The following is a 20510-nucleotide window of genomic DNA, read 5'->3' as shown; positions in this document are numbered from 1 at the left end:
TGGCGTTTTAGATGCTGGCAGTTTGAACGAGCACTAATTGTTGAGGCAGCAGTTTTGTTTGGGTAAATTATTTGGAAAAACCCAAGGGAATATATTTAACTGTCTATTATTTAGGCTCTTCCTGTTGTTTTGCGAGGGGACTTCTAAGCTGTTAATAATGTTTTATAGATAAACATGATTTTATTTACAAAAAAACAATAGTTTGAGAGCTTTGAAAAAAAAAACACACTTGGAAGAACAAACGGTTCAATATATGCAGATGACACATTTCCCCACATCACCTTTATCGTTTTAAAATCCGATGGAGGTTTGTTTGCAGCCTGAAATGAGATGCTCAAAGAATCAATAACCTTCTGAACTGCAACTGAACCTTCTAAACTGTGTGAGTACATCAAATCCAACTCGGCTTGAACCTCGGCACACACTCTTTATAACAAGTGCAATATAAATGCATGTGAAAGTCGAATAGCTAAATCACTGACTATATAGAGCTCAGAAGAAAAGTTGAAGGTGGAAACTTACATCACCTTTGTAATGATCTGTAGAAAAAAAAGGGTAACAGTTTCTTCATTCCTTTTTTCTTGCTTGAATGGAAAAGCTGCCAGGTGAAAAGCTCTTCGGGGCTGACGCTCAAATAAATCAGCTCAGAAAAAGGTATAGATCAGAGAAGAAGGGTCTGTGCTGGACCGCTGGTAAGGTCAATCCCTGGCATTCACTCCTTATACACTGCTGCTTCTAACTTCTTTCCAACAACCCTCAATGGTTCATTAGCTAAAAGTGGCTAATTGCTCTATAGTGTGAAATGGCTGTAAGATAATGGCAAAGGTTGAGAGGGTTGTTGATCAACACAAATGACTCGTAAAATGAACTCAGCCAGGTAAATGAGATTTCCAAAGGGGTCAGAAGTGAGTCCCTTACATGTTGAACATATTCCAGATGATGGTCACTACTACTGACGGTGCTGGTGATCCTGTGGCCTTGCTTTTGGCAGCATAGTAAAGTCATCATAAAGTTCTTAATGTAACATAACATTTAAGCGCTTCAAATGAATACTTAAAAAAGTATCAGCCATAGCCTGTCTAATCTTTTTTTTTTTTTTTTTTTTTTTTTTTACAAAATGCTACGGTGGGGTGCATATAGAATTCAAGCATTAAAATTGGAAACTGGGCCCTGGACTTTTTTCAATGAATATGCCGGTCCTTGGAACACAAAAAGTTTGGGAACCCCTGCCTTTGCTCGTAAGCCAATTTATATCATATGTGTTTTATTATACCAGGCAAAGGGTTACTTATTCAAAGTGTTAAAGGTGAATACGTTTGCTCTCAATCGATTAGTCAAACTGGCTCCAGTGGCTAGGATACCAATAGCTATGCTAGCCAAGGCTATAGCTTTAATTGGCAACTATTGGTGAATAAGAAATTAATTTACTATCATTTTAAAAGCATTGCACTTATCACAACAAATAGATCGGACATATCCTAACAACAGTCGGACCAGAGAAACCTATACATCCCTTTATTTACGGCACTATGTTGTGCTATACTATAGTGTTAATAAATACAGGCCAGACTGACCAAGCGCCAATGCCAATATAGTGCGCCCTTGGGGGTCCAAAAACACTGTCACCTCTGCTGATAACTGCCGTCCCCCTTTCATTTCATAGCATCAGCCATGCTAGCCAACCCTTCCCTTCCCCACCCACTATACCCACCACCACCAACATTCAGCCCACTCTCAACTCATTCTTTGCCGTTGCAGGTCCCTTTACACTCGGTGGTTGCTTGGAGGACAGAGGTGCCATCACATATCAGTGATCCCTGCTCCATGTTTCAACACTGAAGAAGAAGATGAATGGGCTTCATGCAATAAGCCTAAAGGAGAAATATAGGGGCGAGTTGAAGTGGGGAGTGTAGTGTGTGGATGGGATGGGGTGGGGATGTGGGGGGCCTTTGTAAAGTGCCCTCAGTCAGGGCCAGCGCTCCATCATACATGCAGGACTTAATCCATGTGACAGGGAGTTTCTGTCACTCACAAGCTCGTAGACACTTGGCCTCGTCTCTATTTCACGTGATGAAATGTGCATATGGAGACAGTAACGTAGAGCGTTCAGAGTGAAGGTTGGCACTGGGTTACTTTTCAGGGCTCTGGATCCTGTCAGAAGCATCAACTTAAAGGTGCACTATGTAACTTTGTATGTGTTCGAGAATTGAACAGTATCTAAAGTATATTCTCATAACCAAATAAACAAACTTCCCTCACAGGAAAATTGGATCCCTGGAACACTTCTTGAAGTTAGAAAGCTATACCTGAAAAGTTACTGTTTCAATGTTCTTGTTTACAGCAGCAGGGCCCACAGCTTTTGTTTAGACACATATTCTAGTCTTACAGTTGGTTCCAGGCGTCCTCAAAATAATTTTCTGTTTTATGATGATAGGTTTATTCAATACTAATTATGACATGTAGAGAAAATATGTTTTATAAACTAAATGCAAGCTCTGCAAATGTAAATAAATTCCCCTCCCTAGAAACTTCATTGTGCACCTTTAAGGGCTACAAGAAGCAAGGCATCCTGATGACCTTATCACTGAATCACATTACTATACAAGTGCAAAGTGGCAGCACACACACACACACACACACACACACACACACACACACGCACTGAGGTTCAACACACACACACACACACACACACACACACACACACACACACACACACACACACACACACACACACACACACACACACACACACACACACACACACACACACACACACACAGCTTGGAGCGAAAGACGGGAGTCTGTGTTCTACATATCGGCGCTTTGATCAGGCACACTGCAAGATCAACACAGGAGTTAGAGGAGCACAAATATCTTAATGTCTCTGTAATGGGTCTACCAGCGGTACACACTCGCTTTCACAATGTTTCCCCTCCTGATTCAATGTGCGTCATTGCCTGCCGAGAACTGCCGGGCATGGTGGGAGTTATTAAACTCTACATACATTAGACCGGCTGACCCTGATAACCAATAGTGAAAGTGAAAAAACACCAATTATCATCTGTGCCTGTCAACATCATAATCTGCTCCAGACGTTAACTGTTCCTTACGTAGACACATCCATGAGACACTCACTTCTTATCGGTTTTTTTCCTTGTTTGTATCTTTAATTAAGAGTGTGTAGATACATCTGTAGTTAGTTCTAACTGATTAAAAATGTCTTTATCAGATTTTAAACAGGCAAAGGCACCAGACACAGCTCTGCACTGCACTGCTCCCGTATACAACTGCAGCCAGATTGGGAGCTTATGGAGGGCGAATGCTTTCTCCTCAGGGGGGATTTGCCATAAGAATATGACAGGCGGCATTGAATGAACTTTGACAAGGGTCCCATTTCCATATTAAAAACAATCTTTCCGGGGCGCTCCTGTGGCATAGTGGATAGAGCGCGTACCATATGGGCTCCGGCCTTCGTTGCAGTGGTCGCGGGTTCAAATCCGACCCGTGGACCTTTACTGCAGGTCATCCCCCCCCCCCCCTCTCTGTCTGTCTCCCCATTTCAACTCTGTACTGTCTAATAAAGCTTGAAAATGCCAAAAAAATAAACAATCTTTCCTTTATAGATGGTGATTATCTGTGGCTAGCTATAGACGGATTTCAGGTTTTTGAAATGTTTTGTTGCAAAGCGTACCTTTACAAACTATAGGATCAAATCATATTGATTAAAAATTGTCACAAGTTCAACAAGTGCAAGGTTAATTATTCATACGATATGTAACTGGATTTGGTTATTATTTCCCATAAAGCCAAAGCTGTAGAACCGTTCATTACTTCCTGGCTTTGAATCTAAAAGGTTTTCCATAAGAAATCCAATCAGACACTGGAATCACTACACTGGCATACAAAAGCAGGACTGAATGATTACCTTCATTCTATTGTATGTGTCTGTCTTGATAGAAGTGGCATTCTGAAGGATGAAGATGGGGCATGCATCTAATCAGATATCAATTCAACCAATCTTTTATGGAAGATTTATAACAGTGTGTGCAACGTAATTAATATTAATGGCGCAGGTAATCAGAATTGATTTGAAGTGGCTGCAGTTATCACATTTTTAAAGTGTAGTGAAAAGTCGCTAAGCCCCCATACAGAACCAACACAAATCTTAAAATCCATAAAGCAACTTCATACTGCTTGGATTGAAGATATTCCCTTTGAAAGCCTAGTGTTTACTGCAGAAAATTATGATTGCTATCATTCCCCGTTTATGGAGTTATCGAAAAATTCAAATGGACTGCTTTTAAATAGTGCTTTCCAACCTTGGCGATACAAAACTCTGCATTCAAACTGACTCATAGCAATGGTTGTTGTGGCACAATGTGGGGTTAAGAGTCTTGCTCAACTCCACTATGGAATGAGGAAAGAAGCACAAATCAAACCACCATTTTTTAACAATTAAAACAAATAATTGGTTCGTAAAATGTGTATTACAATCCCATTTATGACATACATGGGTTAGTAACCACTAACTTTGACACAATACTGTTTTTCACAGTTTTACATGAGACAAAAAGGGGGAGGCTAATCAACTAAATCTGGCAAATAAAAGGAAATTCAAGTGAGTCCAATCCAGATCCACGCATCCACTGCTGCCGCTGCTCGGCTTTTGATAACAACAGCCCGAGACCTAATCTTCCCCTTCATGCCCATTCAGTATCTCACAGCTCTGTCTGTTATTAACAACTCAAGAGTGACATCAAACAGCCATCTAATTCCACCGAGCATATGCTAGTCAAAGGCAGCCGTGGCCAAACGCATCTCATTATCTTAAGGCCATTGGACGAGGCAGCAGCGTGTATAATGTGACACCAGGTGAGAAAGAGACAGATGTTTGAGTGACCCCCTCCTCCTCCCCCCCCCCCCCCCCATGCTACCTGCCACCGCCGTGATCTTTCTGCTGCTAAACAAGTGATGGCAAGCGGATCAGTGGAGCGATACATGGGCTTTATATTAATGAGCTTGGTTTAAAGGGCCTGCTTGATTTCACATGCTATTTGAATACTGTTACAGCACTCCAATCAATATTTATGCAAGTGAACAATCCCGCCGGAAGTCGGAGGACCTGTAATGGAAGGTAAGTAGTATGCTATTTAATCTGAAGCTGGCAGAAATGAATCAGGAACTATATGGTAAAAGGAAGGGTGTGACCTAAAGTCATGGGATTTGTTGCAATGTATAACACTAAGCATGTCTGGTTTAGCATCACTAAAAAAGATAACAACACGGCAAAATGCAATACCTGCAGTATGGATATGTTCTGCAAAGTGGGAAGCAACTCTAAAATGTACTGCAAGACGGAGTGAATCTGAAGGAGTGCAACATGTTGGATGTGCTGTGGTCTGTAAGCTACGGCCCGGACACAGCTAACGTAGCCAAGCATTACGCTCAGGCTCAAAACACAGCAGTCCAACTTTATGTTATTTTCCTGCCTGTTCCTATGTGTGTATTTCTGTTATTAACTGTTTATCTTTAGGCGTGATGTCCACGATGTAGTGTTGTGAAAAGGAATCATAACCGAGAGATTGGATATGCGAGATCAGAATCAAAAATCGGAATCTCTTAAATGACTCCAAAGATACTCAACCCCATTTAGAAAGCAGCATCAAGCATGGTTTCTACTGTAATGCATCCACAAGTAGCCCAACCGGTGGGACTGCAGAGAGAGAGAGAGAGAGAGAGAGAGAGAGAGAGAGAGAGAGAGAGAGAGAGAGAGAGAGAGAGAGAGAGAGAGAGAGAGAGAGAGAGAGAAAAAAAGCACTGCAGTGTCACCAAACGAGATGATGGAAATGCTCTCTATTTGCCCAGATGTAATCCTGGTGTCAGGTGTGTGTTCACCACTCCACCCACAGGGAATGACTATTTCAAACTTCTCATCGCAGCAGTAAGACGACGATCGCTCGGGAAAAAACCGGACTCAACACCGTCAGTGGAAAGCATAGTTTAGCCTAGTGCACAGTTTGCTAATGTGACTTTACAGGACTTTGAGGTCTTTGGAGTTCAATTATTTTGAAGTTACGACTCTCTTACACTCAGTGCGTGCCATTGTGTGACATTGCCAAGGGGCTGCTTTAAAATAGAAAATATTCTCCTTACATAAATCCCCTGCTAGGACTGACACTGTAATGTTAGGTCTGGTGTGTGCACCATGTCTTCTTGTACAGGAGACATGATGGAGGTGGCTTATGGTAGATGTCTGTTGCAGTGATGCCACACACAGTCTGGCCTGCACAGATATTACAATGTAGAGTAGTACATTCACTGTACACTCAATGGGCTGTGGATGAACCCAGGCTGGAGGCATAAAAAGAGTGAATGTGCAACAACATGCCTTGCAAAAAAAAAAGCAAACACAGTAGCTGTGCTGGAATGTAATGAAAAGAGAGGACTGCTAAAGAGCCACAGAGCCCACTCACTTCACATTTCACTCAGACAAGCCCCTTCAGGATGCCTCCCTTCTTTAAATGCAAACACAGAAGAAATGGTGAGCATCAGAAGACTATTATGGCTCCGTAAGTACTGCGCTGCACCCGCGTGATTGCCCTGAACCGTGGCTGTATAATATTCAAGCACACAGCCCCTCTCTCTCAGAAAATCATGATCATGGCATCAGGCAGAAAAATAGCACAGGACAAAAAGAATGGAAGGAACATAACTCAAATCATTTACCACCACTCGACTCTCTCTGCCAAATGATGGAGCAGTTTTGAAGCCCAGAGCTTACCGCAGAGAGAAAAATAACAATGCAGAAAAAATACAGCGAGCAGTGCACTACACTCCAACCACAAGGGAGGTCAAAGCTGACAGCTGGGGAAGAAAGAATTCATATTCAGGGAGCTATGTAATATGTGCTTTGTGTGCTGCCAAATTGATTTAGCTGTAAAAAAAATTATTTTCATTTTGTGCCATAAAAGATGCTTGTGCTTTTTTACTGCCACGCTGCATTCCTATAGAAGCAGGGGCCACGATGATTTGCTTAGAATTTACAACCAAGGTCATAATCAAAGTGGGTCTCTCCCTGTGCATGTTAATGCTGCCTTGAAGAAGCCTGGAATGGAAATCAAACCCTTTTTTTGTTCTCACTTCAAAAAAAGTCCGTAATTCTCTGCTCTAGTCTGATGATTAGTTTAATGCTTGGGATGGATATAGGCCTTGCTCCACTCACTCAGTTAAAAGAGAATATCAACCAAAGATTTTCAAATTCATCATTCTGGTCCCCACGGCGATGATTTATAGTCATGGGAACTGATTCGTTAATAATGAAAAAAAGTAACCGTTTTAAGCGACTTAAATACTTTACCGGGATAATATATCAGTGTGGTTTTTTGTGAATGACATTTAGACAAGGAAACATCAGCCAGAGTGGACTGACTGAGAGACAGTCCTTCGTCATGTGAAATTACTGTAACGTATTTTTTTTTTAAAGTCAACCGTGAGTTCAAAAATGTAGTGACACGGCCCAGCAGCGCACGTATTTCATCAAATGTGTGCTGTCATACCCGTCGGCAGCTTGTACTCCTGCAGAGCACAGAAGAAGATGACAGGATGGATTGCTGTTCCTACCGTCTCGGCTCTGGGACACTGTTATTTGTGTTCAGAGGGAACCAATTGAATCATCCAAAACAAATCAAAGTGACACGTTAATTATGACACATGACGTGTGCGCAGTAAAAAGCAGCACATTGCTTCTCTGTGGCACTTATATAACGGCCGAGTTATAAAGGATATTTCAGGGCATTTGACTCATCCAACTTATCTTGGCGTATCTTGGCATGATTAATGATAGCCACATTATACTATACATGTCGGTTTTGCTGAACAGGAAGTGATGTCATTATTTGATACAGGCAGAGAAAGGGATAGGTAATTAGGAAAAAGAAGACCTGAGCAGACTAACAAAAGAGCTCCCGCCACAAGAAACTTAAAGCCGTATTTATTTATTTGTTGGCTACTTGGGGGTAGCCTAGCATGCTGAAAACAATTGGCATATTATCTATTTAAAAAGTTTTTGTAATGCATGTGTTGATAAAACCATAACCTCTTTACCCATTCAGCAGACATGGAGCAACATATAGCATCCAACTGGAGTCACTTACTTAGCCACCTGATGACATCCAATGTTAACTGTCCTTCAAGTGGTTTCCCCCCCTTCTCCACAGTATTTTGTTGTTTGTAATGTTATTGTTCAGGGAAAAATTGGGTGACAATTCTGTAGGTTCCTCACTACAAAAACTGTGTATTAGCTTTAAACATCTCCATAAAGAAATATAAAAAAAAGTTGTAGATGTTAAACTACTGTACAATCTGATTGATCTATAGAAAGTGCATAAACACCACAGCAATGAATGCGTGCTTTAGCATCAAAGATCTTGATTGTCATTTCTAAGATGCACAATGACCTCATTTGATCACTTTATTTTAAAATGGGGAATTTCATGTTTGCAACTTCAGTTAAAAATGTATACTTGGCATTTGAATTCCTTCAGCTGAGTAAGTTCAAATACCAAGAGTCTGTCCACCTCCAACTTACAAATGTGGTTAAAAAAATCTTCCCACACACACACACACACACACACACACACACACACACACACACACACACACACACACACACACACACACACACAGAGACACAGACACACACACACACAGAGCCCCAAAGGTTGGTGGTTGACAAAGAAGGGGAGGAGTAGTTGATACTGCTCTGTGACTGCACCACTGAACTGCGACGTGGTCCGGCGAGGAAAATCCAGAGACATTTCCAAATTTATCGTTGAATAAACTGGCAAACTGGAGAGGGGCCGGGCCGGGGCTGACAGGCCATTCATCGTGGCAGGGTTGGCCCAATGGCATAAAGCAGGACAGGGGGCCTGCTGCGCTTTGATTTCCTGTCACGCGACCCATGACAGATGAGTTACAGAGAGAGAGGGGTGGAGGAGGCCATGCACCAGGTTTCACCTCCCTGCCCAACAGTTCAACCCACACTCATGGCCGGTTCTAAACCCTCCTAAAGGGGCAGCGGACGTGTAGGTGGTAGAACTCTGGTCTGAGAAAGTGTTTGGTTCCATCAGTAGAGAACAGTTATAAACTTTAATAACATATGCGGGTGTACTGAGACTTATAGTAGCTCTAGGGTAGACCCCGACTAACAATTTACATAGTCCATTCTGATTGGTTGAATCTTGCCTATAGTCAACTAATCTTCAAATCGTCTTTTTTCCCCCCTGCTCATTGATCCATATTCTCACTTTGGGACATTGGCTTCCATATGTTAAACACCAGACCAAAAAGGGGGTGCCTTTAGCTCAGTTGGTAAGGTGTCCCCCTCCCGGGCCGGGCCCAGCAGCAGACCCGGGTTCGATTCCCACCCGCGGTCGTTCTCAGCATGTCACTCCCCTCTCTGCCCCATTTCACCTCTGTCTCTCTGCACTATCAAATAAAGCATAAAAATGCCCCAAAAAATATCTAAAAAAAAAAAAAAAAAAAAAAAAAAAAAAAAAAAAAAAAAGCCAGACAAAAAACAACCAATTACAGTTTGTCGCCATGATGACTCGGCATAAGTATGTCTTTTTGCGACTAGTCTACCATTCACACACCAAGGAGATTGATAAAACAGCTCATGAGTTTCTTAACGGTATAATAGGCTGATATTTATACCACCATAGACGATGTATCATGATTTAAATGAAACCATCAGAGATTCATAAGCCCCACGTAGCCGTAATAGAATAATCCTTGTTTTATAACCACGTTGGCCGACTATTGGACTGTGAGATTGGCAGTAGAATCAGGCTCCTTCCATCAATCATCCCAACAGAAGACTATTCGGGGTCACCCCTAAGTAGCTCATTAAATGACAGGAGAGCAGTGGTGGTCAGAACTACTTTTATATCATAACTGTCTGGTCAAAAGCAGCTACTTTCACAGGGAGCCTTTAGATGGATTTGAAGATTACAAATATGGATTAAAAAAATGACCACATAATTCATTCCTTAAAAAAATCACCTTGGAGCTGGAATAAGAAATGGGCTTTTGTCAGACAGTGTGAAAGCTCAAATCATATTTTATTTGATTATCTATTATATTTTATTTACTCCGGGATAAAAATCAAGGGTAGTAAAGTTCACCAGAGATTGACGGAACGATTTTTGTACAATAACAGACTAATGAGATAATTTTCCGATGAAAACGAGTCAATAATAAATGGCTGAGCGAGGGAAGGAGAGGGTGTGAGGGGGGGGGCTGCTGTTACTCCTCAGATAATACGCAGAGAGAGGCTTGAGAGAGAGAGGGGGGTTCAGGGGCGAAAATAAGAGGCCGGTGACAGCAAGCTTTTTTGGGGGGAGAAAACTCTGCAAATGAGAGGGCTAAAAGGGAGCCCATCTCAGCACACATAGGCAGTCCATTTTTCACATCACCGTCTATACTTTTGTCCCCAGGGCAGGCTGCCAAATGACATTGATGTGGGCACTATCCCTCCTCCCACCAGGGGTAATTATGCTGCTACTGGCCAATGCTTGATTAAAAAGATCTTATCTGCAAAACACTTGGTGTACAACATCTCTCCAACAGGTTCCAATGCTTTTAAGCCCGTTCTCTCTGTGTCTTTGATGGCAACTGCAAAACAAGCAAAATGTTTTTTGTGTGTGTGCATGGGAACATGGTTTTGCTTTCTATCTTCTGTCAGGGGGAAGGTGTAATTGCACTAGTGGATGTATTATTCAAAGGGGAGAGCATGGCATGGTAGACATAGCATGGCTTAACCTGAGTGAAATGATAGCTCTGAAAGCAGACGTCGTCAGGCCTTTTTTACTGTCTGCACCAGGAGCTAAAACAAGCAATGAATGTGTGTTGCGTTTTCACATGAGGCTCAATTATAGCTTAACTTAAGTATCACCACACAAGGTAGCAAAGTGCCGGCATGCGTCAGATTGAGGAAAGGTATCAAGATTAATCAAAACTCTCTTCTAGATTCACATTTTCAACTTAAAATAAATGTTTTACAACAATGCTATTGTGATCATATGGTCACCACAATATATTTCTAGCTTCTAGTAAAAACATGGTAACACCTTCCAATACGGGGACATTTATGGGATGTTAATTCATGCTTAGTTAATGCTATTAACGGTTAGGTAATGGTCATTTAGCATTATCAAACTGTATATGCTTACTTATTAACGGTAAGTTAATGCTTGGTCAGGCTTAAACTATGCATAGTTAACTAATGTTTAGTTGAGCATTAAATAAGCATTAACTGTGCACAACAGTAATGCTAAGTTAATGCTAATTAAGCTTTAATTAAGCACCTATTGTAACGTGCTACCTCAGTGTCATACACTCACTACAGGATTGTTAGGCTATTATAGAGGAACCAAATCAGATTCCAAACATTCCAAAAGGAGCAACAAGGTCACCATACATGAGCTTATGATCAGCGCAGACACATTGCTGCCCCTGCAGAGATGGTTTTTATGGGACATTATAAAGGGATTTCTCCTGGACCTGACCACACCATATGCAGCTGCATCCCAATACGGAGCCAATCTGAGAAAAACGGCACTGCTGAACAAGTAATACATAGCGGTGTTAGTGTTTAGTGTCCTTACCCTCTCTGAGCAGATGGGAGTAGATGAGCCAGAGGAGCAGCAGGCAGCACAGTGACGCACCTCCACCTGCGGACAGCGTCTTGGCTCCAGACTGCATCCTGCTACACCTTCAGCAGCCCGTCCTTAAGAAGAATATCCAAAACTTTCAACTGTTGTCGCAGCAGTATCAGATGGCGAGCAGATCAGCGGAAGAAAAGAAGTGGCTAATCCAGTGGAGTCTCCACAGCCTGCTGTCGTCGGCATCCATTTTGAGTTTATAATAGGAGAGGCACTGATAGTAATCCCCCCTTTCTTTTAGCTTATCAAATTCCCTCGGTGAGACGCATATCCATCCAGGCTCACTCGCCCACTCACTCACCCACTCACCCACTCACTCATACACTCACACAGAGGGCACAATGTCACTTGATCTGGCCAAGTTTACGCAGCTGTGGCTTCGGGAATTCAGTGGCTGCTCTGCAACAACAACAAAAAACAACAAAAATCTGGAAGTATGTAGAGGAGAGAGGAGTGAGAAAGCAGCACAGTTGTGGTTCTCAGCCGGAGATGCTGATGCTGCTGGTCTAGTGGCTTCAGACCCCCAAACGTCCCCTGCTGTACGCCGCTCTCACCTCTTTTATTTGCTCCTGCTCTGCGCTCTGAACAGTGAGTTGTTATTTAAAATTCCCCACCAAGTTCTGCACCGAGCCCGTTAACGCAGGCAAGTTAACCCAGGCGAAAGTTAACCCAGGCGGACCCGACCAACATACCAATCGGCACGAAAACTTGTCCGAAAACGCATCGCTCCGTCCGGCGTTCCAAAAACCGGCGTTGGGGGGGGGGGGACAGACAGCTAAGGGCGCAGATGCGTCATATGTGGCCACATATGCCCAGCTGCTCAAGCCCAATGGAAATGTCACGTCAAAACAAGAGATGCGCGGGTCTCTGCACTGCACTAAACGCACCGGCTGAGCGCGTCAATGCAGTGGAGTGAAGTTGGACCCCACTTGTCACCTGTATGAGCCCTTCTGTGGAGGCTCTAGAACACTGTCAGTAATGCTGCCTTGCACCTTGCACGAGGAAAATACGAAGCTGCTGCCCTCTCCTCCAGAAAGTCAAGCGTTGGTTACAGATGAGTCGTGTTAACCCAGCCTTATTCTAATCCGTCCCGACTCGACTTCATTTGCATGCAGGCGACGCCAAAGAAGAGTATCTCCCTTCTTCAGTCTATATGGAAAGAAACGCTGCTGCTGCCGTACCCTGACTGAGTTGCCTTGAGTTAAAATGCTTCCATCTGCTCTCTCTCTCTCTCTCTCTCTCTCTCACACACACACACACACACACACACCCACACACACTCTCTCTCTCTTTCTCTCACACACACACATTTGTATGGCTATACTTGTGAGGACATCCATTTACAAAATGCATTCCCCAACCCTTACACTAACCCTAACATAAACTTAATTCATACACAAACCTTTAAAAATAGTGCTAACCCTGAAACAGGCCTGTCCCGAAGTGATAACCGGCCAAAATGTCCTCACTTTCCATAAACTTCCTCACTCTTAAAGTACTCCAATTGGTTCTCACACAAATAGTTACATACACACACACACACACACACACACACACACACACACACACACACACACACACACACACACACACACACACACACACACACACAGAGTCCTAGTTCCTTACACAAAGTAAAGAAGATTACTTTTAGCTCCCAGGCTATTAATCCCAACCTGCAGATGATCATGATGATGATTCTTCTTTATACACGGTATAGATGTCTCATCTCTTAGCCCGCGGGGAGACACTAAGCAGGCCTAGCCCGCTCCACATTCTGACATGTTGCTACAGCTATAAGCCCCCATTCATAGGAGGAAAACCCCCTTAAGGGCTAAACATGGTCTGATGACAACAGTTACTGTAACATGGCACACACTGGCATTAAGGGGAGATGTGAGGGGTCTGTTCCAGCAGAGGACTGGCGGTTTAAACATGTGCAGTGTCTCGGAGCTCTTTAAAGCAGAAGTTACATTATTATATACTGCCTAATATCACATCAAGCCCCAGGTGTTCAAACATACTGTATAGGGACACCTGGCTGCTTCCCCAAGAGAGAGTGTGTGTGTATGTGTGTGTGTGTGTGTGTGTGTGTGTGTGTGTGTGTGTGTGTGTGTGTGTGTGTGTGTGTGTGTGTGTGTGTGTGTGTGTGCCAAAGCCCTGCAGATGCCAGTCTGTCTTCAGAAAGAGCACCATTTAAGACTCCCTTGCCACTGGAGGACCATTACAATAACTCACCACCCTCTTGTTCTTTTTTCTCTCGCAGCACACGCACACACCCGCACACACGCACGCACACACACACACCAAATTCCATGACCAGTGGTGAATGTGCACACTTTATTAGCAGATGGAGAAGTCCCCCCCCCTGTGCGCTGCTGTGCTATCAGCCTTTCACTGAATGGCTTTTATGATGACATATTGGCCCAGGCCAAGGCTTACTGATAAAGGCTTGTCTCATCATCACTGTAATATATGAAATATGACTGGGCTTTTCGCACTGCAAAGACTATGCATGTGTTGAGTATTGAAGAGATAGTGCCTATTCTCCACGTTACTGTCACCTTAAGGGTGTCATCATGACTATGTACCGGCTTCTGCATAACTGTAACAAGCTGCAGCAGATTAAATGACTTGGCCAATGGTGGAAGGCAGTTATCAGAGCTGAGAACCACGTCAGTGTGTCAGAGTGATGTCCCAATGGGGGTTGCAGCGTAATTAATCACAATAAATCATTGTGACTGACAGCGTTAGTTAAAAATTAAAACAGAATTAACTTTTTACCTTTCACATTTATCTTCGTGTTTGCAAATGACATATGTACGTATTTTAAACTGCGTGTGTGCATGTGTGTGTGTGTGTGTGTGTGTGTGTGTGTGTGTGTGTCCTAAATACTGTAGCCTGTCTACTTAGTTCTACAGTAACAGAAATCCATTAATATGACATATCACATTACAGTGAGAGGGTGAATCTGCGCATACTGAGATTTGTTTTGCTGCACATACTCCAACTGTCGCTGTAATCAATATTGTAATATTTACATTGGATTGTTTGATGAAATGATTACAAGACAGAGCTTTCTAGAATATTTCTAACTGCCCAATAGACAAATAAAGTTAGTCAATGCATTTATCAGTAAGACGATGATTGCAGGACTTTTACTTGTATGTATCAGTCTTACAATGCGGTATTGTTTTTTGTTTTATTTCTACTTTAAGTAATATACAGTATAGGTGAATGTCACATTACTGACTTGCTTGTACAGTGTAGCAGCTGTGAATGTCATGCTAGTCCGTCAGTCAGCATCCATAAGAACATTTTTGGGTAACAGTTTACAATAAGGGTACATTAATTAACTGTTAATGCTTAGTGAACGCATACTAAGCATTAAGTGGTCATTGACTAACCGTTAACAAATGCTTAAGCAATGCCTCCTATGCATCAACTGACTGTTATGCTTAGTTAATGCTAAACTAAGCATTACCTACCTAAGCGTAATTAATGCCTGACCAAACATTAACTGTACCCTTATTGTAAAGTGTTACCCGATCTCCTATTATACTACTTTTCTGGTCTTAATTTCTCATTAATGACTCCTATGGAGCAGCCTGACAGGAATCACAGCACAAAAAACGATGTAGATTTTCGGGAAACTCTTACTCTCATCTGGGCGCATTCAGCATTGTCTGTCAACACTCGGCTTTGTCCTTCTCCACCCCCTCGCCCCTCTCCTGCCAACCTCACTTCCTTGTGATTGGTTACCTTCCGGAAGACTTTCAGCGGCGCAAGGGCAGATTTGAGCAGGCAGGTGGGGGCATGGCCGCAGCGTGCCTGAGCAAGTTGCAGCATTACCATACATGGAAGTGAATCGCAACCGGCGTTCCTATAGTGTTTAGCGCTCTGCACAGCCACCCCCAGAGGGTCAGCAGGGAATACGTCTAAATGCATTTAAGTCATTATTTGACACTTAAGTATGGTTAAACATGACTATAAATCATTATAACAACGTTTATAGGTCATACAAGTTGGAAAAGCATAATAGGTGCACCTTTAAGCGAAAAAACACTTAGTTATTGAAACTTCCTCGGAGGCACCATGCATTTCTACATGCTAACAGGTCAGTAAATCACTATCACTGTGACTATGGTGTGTTGTGTTGTAAAATCACTGCTCTTCTGTTGACTTGGCACTATTGATCTGATCTCAGAAATCGCCACAACTCATACCAAGCTGGTATAGGTCAATAGTAGTAGTTAATAAGGCCAACCCTGTATGGCCTCTGCTCCAGCCTTGTAGACTGATTTATGTTGAGTTTGTGGAATGGATTGTGAGTGAAATATCTTTTTAGTGTTCTCTAGTGTGTATGTTTTACTCCAAGAGATTATGGATATAGATTTTCTACAGTTTTTTTTCATATACAGTTTATGTTTCACTGTGTATTATTTTATCCCCTACATTACAAAAATACATATTTGAATGCATGCTTAATGTTATTTTATGCTAATCTATGGTGAGCCATTAGGCTTTTATGGCATGCCGGTAAGGTGATTGGCCTTAGGGGGTTTGGAACAGGACAATTAAATGCCCTCACAAACAGGCTACACCCTGAATCATTGTGTCTGTCTATAAAACTAGCAAAACAGACATTCATTTATGTGAGAATACAGTGCTTAATGCCATGCTTAATTGAACCCTTGTCATTTTTCTATTGTTAGGTGTTTTTTTCCTTCTTCAAGTCAACCAGTGGTGATCCATAGAAAAAAGGATCTTCTATATAAAGAGAGGGCCAACTCTTGTGTCTGGATCATTATGAGGAGCACGTTGCATCGCCGGTAATTACGTGAGGGACCTTGCTGTTTGCACTTGAATTTGTTTGTGTTGTTCCTTCAAGGTTCGCTGCGTCTAAAAAGGACAGACGACGCAGCTTTTTGCCTTTTCTTCTGCAGCGGGCCGCTTGTCAACAAGACTCTCTGTCCAGTGGAGCAGAAAACAGGAGTCCAGGCCCCTGTCTCGTCTGACTGCCGTGCTCACCGTGTAGGCATGGAGGGAGTGAGAAGGGAGCTAAGCTTGTTAAAAAAAAATAAGTAAACGTGCATGGATCTTTGTGGAACATGAAAACGTTATTTCAGAAGGCAGAGCAGACGGTCTGCTTTGACGATCAAAGGTCAAGCCTGTATTTAATCCTGCCGGGGTTCCAAGCACTCACCTCACCTGCTTCGCAACGTTTCATCATTTTGATGTATGAAAAAACACGTCTGTAAGCTCTTTATCTATACGCTGGGGCCACACTATGAGCACTGCATAAGATGACAGTCTTGATCTATTTAAGACGGCAGCCTGACGGTTTTTTTGACGGCTAATTAAACTTAAAAAAAAAGGGTTATAATCTGGATAGAAAATGCGGTCAGTTTTGCTCAATCATGCTTGATACTGAATCCGTTGAAAGAGAACCTGACGTGGATCTTGAGCTATACCTGTGTGTACAAAGTCAATGGAGGGTGGACATGATTAGATGTGAATACAAAAATATTTCAACATGACCAAGACTAATGTTCTCTCATCACAGGGTTTAAGAAGAGAGTTCTGAGTCCAATATCAATGTTTGGATATCAGTCAGCATAGCAAGCATATAGGGTTAGGGTTAGGCCTAATGCTGGGCGGTTGGGTTGACGTGTTTCTGCCAGAGTCCTCCAGTGCTTAAAGACCTACTTCACCGGTGGGAATATGAAGGTGTATTGAATTCTGAGATCCTATGTAGTATAAATGTGCAAAATTTTTTAAATTGGTTCATCCTAGCCTGAGAAAAGGCAGAAAGAGTGTTTTATGGTCTCACTTTCTAACCCTACATTTCTCTTACTGTGATGTCATGTTTTTTGCACATTTATACTACATAGGATCTCAGAATTTAATACATCTTCGTATTCCCACCGGTGAAGTAGGCCTTTAATCTTGTTTTCAAGCCTACTGCATGGGGTGAGTTCCTGGTGTAAAAACAAAAGAAGAGGACTACACTGTACAGTATTTTGCTGAAGAGAGGTCGATTGTAACAGAGGCTCTTAGGAACCATACGCTCCTCTGCTGCGTGTACATCTAAATGCAAAGCGAGGACTGGCATTGTGGGTGCACCGTAGCTGTGGTGGCCTGTCTTGGTTTGATATAAGCTAACTAATCACTTTCCTCAGATGCCTGTGTATCCAAATGCGCAGGCTCATAAATTGGGGATTAACTAATTAGCCTCTTTTCCTCCCCAGTGATTTGACTAATGTTGCAAATGAACTGTAACAAATTCTCCACCTGTTCCAGTGAAAGCATGTTTATGGGAAAACAGGCGTGAGTAACTAAAAAAAAAAAAAAAATAGCTGTTATTATGCAGAGGTAGCTTGTGGACGGAAACTTGAAACTCAAAGTACAATCTTGTTTGAAAGTGTCCATGTCTGCAAAAGTTCTCCCACCAGAATCCCACACGATTTATGGCTGCTGTTTTGTTGTTGACCTAGACCTCTTTCGCCATATCTAAACATGAGCCACACACACACACACACACACACACACACACACACACACACACACACACACACACACACACACACACACACACACACACACACACACACACACAATTGCGTCAAATTTAAAATATCACGTGATACATTGAAACAGCACACCCCAAATTTCACTCTCCCTCTACCGGGGCTCTCTGTGGCATAGTGGGTAGAACACATACCATAGTATTGGGGCGACTGTGGCTCAGTTGGTAGAGCGGGTCGGCCGATGATCAAAGGGTTGGAGGTTCGATCCCCGCCCTGCCACCTGTGTCATAGTTGTTGTGTCCTTGGGCAAGACACTTCACCCACTTTGCCTCGTGTGAATGTCGATAGTTAGCCTGCTATCGATGTATGAATGTGTGTGTGAATGGTAACGTGTAAATGGGAACAGGTCTCCCTTGCAAAAGAGTCTTCGGACTCAATGGGATTTACCTGTATAAATAAAGGTTAAAAAAAAATAGTATCAGTCCTTGTCGTGGGTTCGAGTCTGACCTGTGGACCTTTACTGCATGTCATCCCTTTCTCTCTCCCCATATCAACTCTGTATTCTCCCTCTAAATTAAAATATATTAAACTGCTGTAAACGTACGTGTAACCTTGTATTTATTTTATTAACATTATAAATGTTAATGTGATAAGGTTAAAGAAACACTTGGTCAAGTGCTGTGTTGTTCCTGTTGGTATTGATTTTTTTTATTCCCCTACAAAGCTTTTCACTCCCTTGTTGTAAAGCAAGAACTCCCTCTGTGCTAATGTCAGCTGGACTGCTGCTGCCTCATTCATTTCAATTTCAATATTCAATCATTTGTTATGAAATCTCTGTTATGATGATTATGCCGGCGTGTACATCCAAACTGAGATATATCATTTTGTTCTCCAACATTTCAAAGCATTGATGGATAATTCATTCCCTAATCTTGACAGATGTCAAAAATGCAGGCCTTGTAGGAGCACACATTTAATACATTTTCACCAAATCCATCTTTTTGACTTGATATAGTTGGAGAAGCTTGAGTGTCGCTAATAACATTCCCCTCACATGCCCGTCTAAAAACACATCTTTTTAAACTGACATATTCAATCTAGTTTATTGTCTCCCACCCATTTCACCCACTTGTGTAAATTGTTTCAATGTATCTTTTTCTTGTGTTTTTTATGATTGTTGATTTTGTTTTTTAAACACTGCCCTGTACGGTAACCTTGAGTGCTATGAAAGGCACCCTCAAATACAATTAATTATTATTATTATTATTTATTAACAATGGCTGTGTTCTATAGTGTCCCACCCAGTAAGCCATGACAGTGAACCAGCACAGACACCACCAAGACCCTAAAACGAAAAGTAAAATGCTTTTTGTACTGTGACATGTGAAAATGTCTGATGTGCCACGTACTTGCTTTAGGATAGATACCGAGCCCCATTCTTATTTAGTTTCCGGGCCTCTGTTGTTGTTGTTGGATCTTATTGTTCGGCATGGAACCCGCGGCTTTGTGAGTGTTTGCCTTTGATTAGGGAATGTTTAATGGCCTCTACACATTCAATTATCAGCCGCCTGCTCGGCCAATCGATAGTCATCCTCACATTAATGGCCCAGAACTGATTACCCAAGGACAGAGAGAGAGAGCGAGAGAGAGAGAGAGAGAGAGAAATGGGCAAAATGTTATTCATTCAGAGGCACTAATTAAATCCTCCTGGTTTGGGACTTTTCAATACCCCACACTAGAGAAACTTTGCCAGCATTTTACTCTAAGTACCGCGCGAGTACTAAAAATAACAGTGATTATGAAAAACCATGCTTTCTGGGTCTCTCTGTATCCTCGCTGTCTAAACAGTTATTTGCGAATGCAGCTGCTAATGATAGAGCTGAGAAGTGTTGTTGTGGCCTGGATTTCTCTCTATGTTAGTCAGCAGTACACAACTAATCTCCCTCCCTCCTAAATACAACATTGTATCAAGTAACTAGGGGAGAACAAAAGAGTTAGAGGAAAGCTTTTTCATTATGCGCAAAATATAATGTTGAGAATTATCTCAACAGTTCAAGGAGATGTGGTCAAGTTGCAGATGTTGACAGATCGAACATCCAGGATCAATAACTCATAATAATTTTTTTATTAAAGCATAAATGATGCATCTTTCAAAAATCTAATCCTAAAACCTTGGCCCTTCTTTTTAAATAAATGAATGTAATTATTTTCTTTTACATACACATCCATATTAGTAGGAGTTATGGGTAATCAT

The 20510-nt window shown here is 42.2% G+C and overlaps 1 protein-coding gene across 1 annotated transcript in view; it reads right to left on the bottom strand.

Annotated features, from left to right (window-relative positions):
• The window catches only part of tafa5l (TAFA chemokine like family member 5, like), a gene marked incomplete at its 3' end in the record, with an annotated part of 42384 nt that extends 30588 nt beyond the window's left edge, over nucleotides 1-11796 (bottom strand). Inside the window, exon 1 of the mRNA XM_080031563.1 lies at nucleotides 11670-11796. Coding sequence (XP_079887689.1) covers nucleotides 11670-11766 — 97 coding nt within the window. The 5' untranslated portion in view covers nucleotides 11767-11796. The remainder of the gene's footprint in view (nucleotides 1-11669) is intronic.
• Between the last annotated feature and the right edge of the window lie 8714 nt (nucleotides 11797-20510).

Source organism: Ammodytes marinus (assembly GCF_949987685.1).
Source record: "Ammodytes marinus genome assembly, chromosome: 7".
In the NCBI taxonomy this organism is placed as follows: Eukaryota; Metazoa; Chordata; class Actinopteri; order Uranoscopiformes; family Ammodytidae; genus Ammodytes; species Ammodytes marinus.
This window is presented reverse-complemented; position numbering and strand designations above follow the sequence as displayed.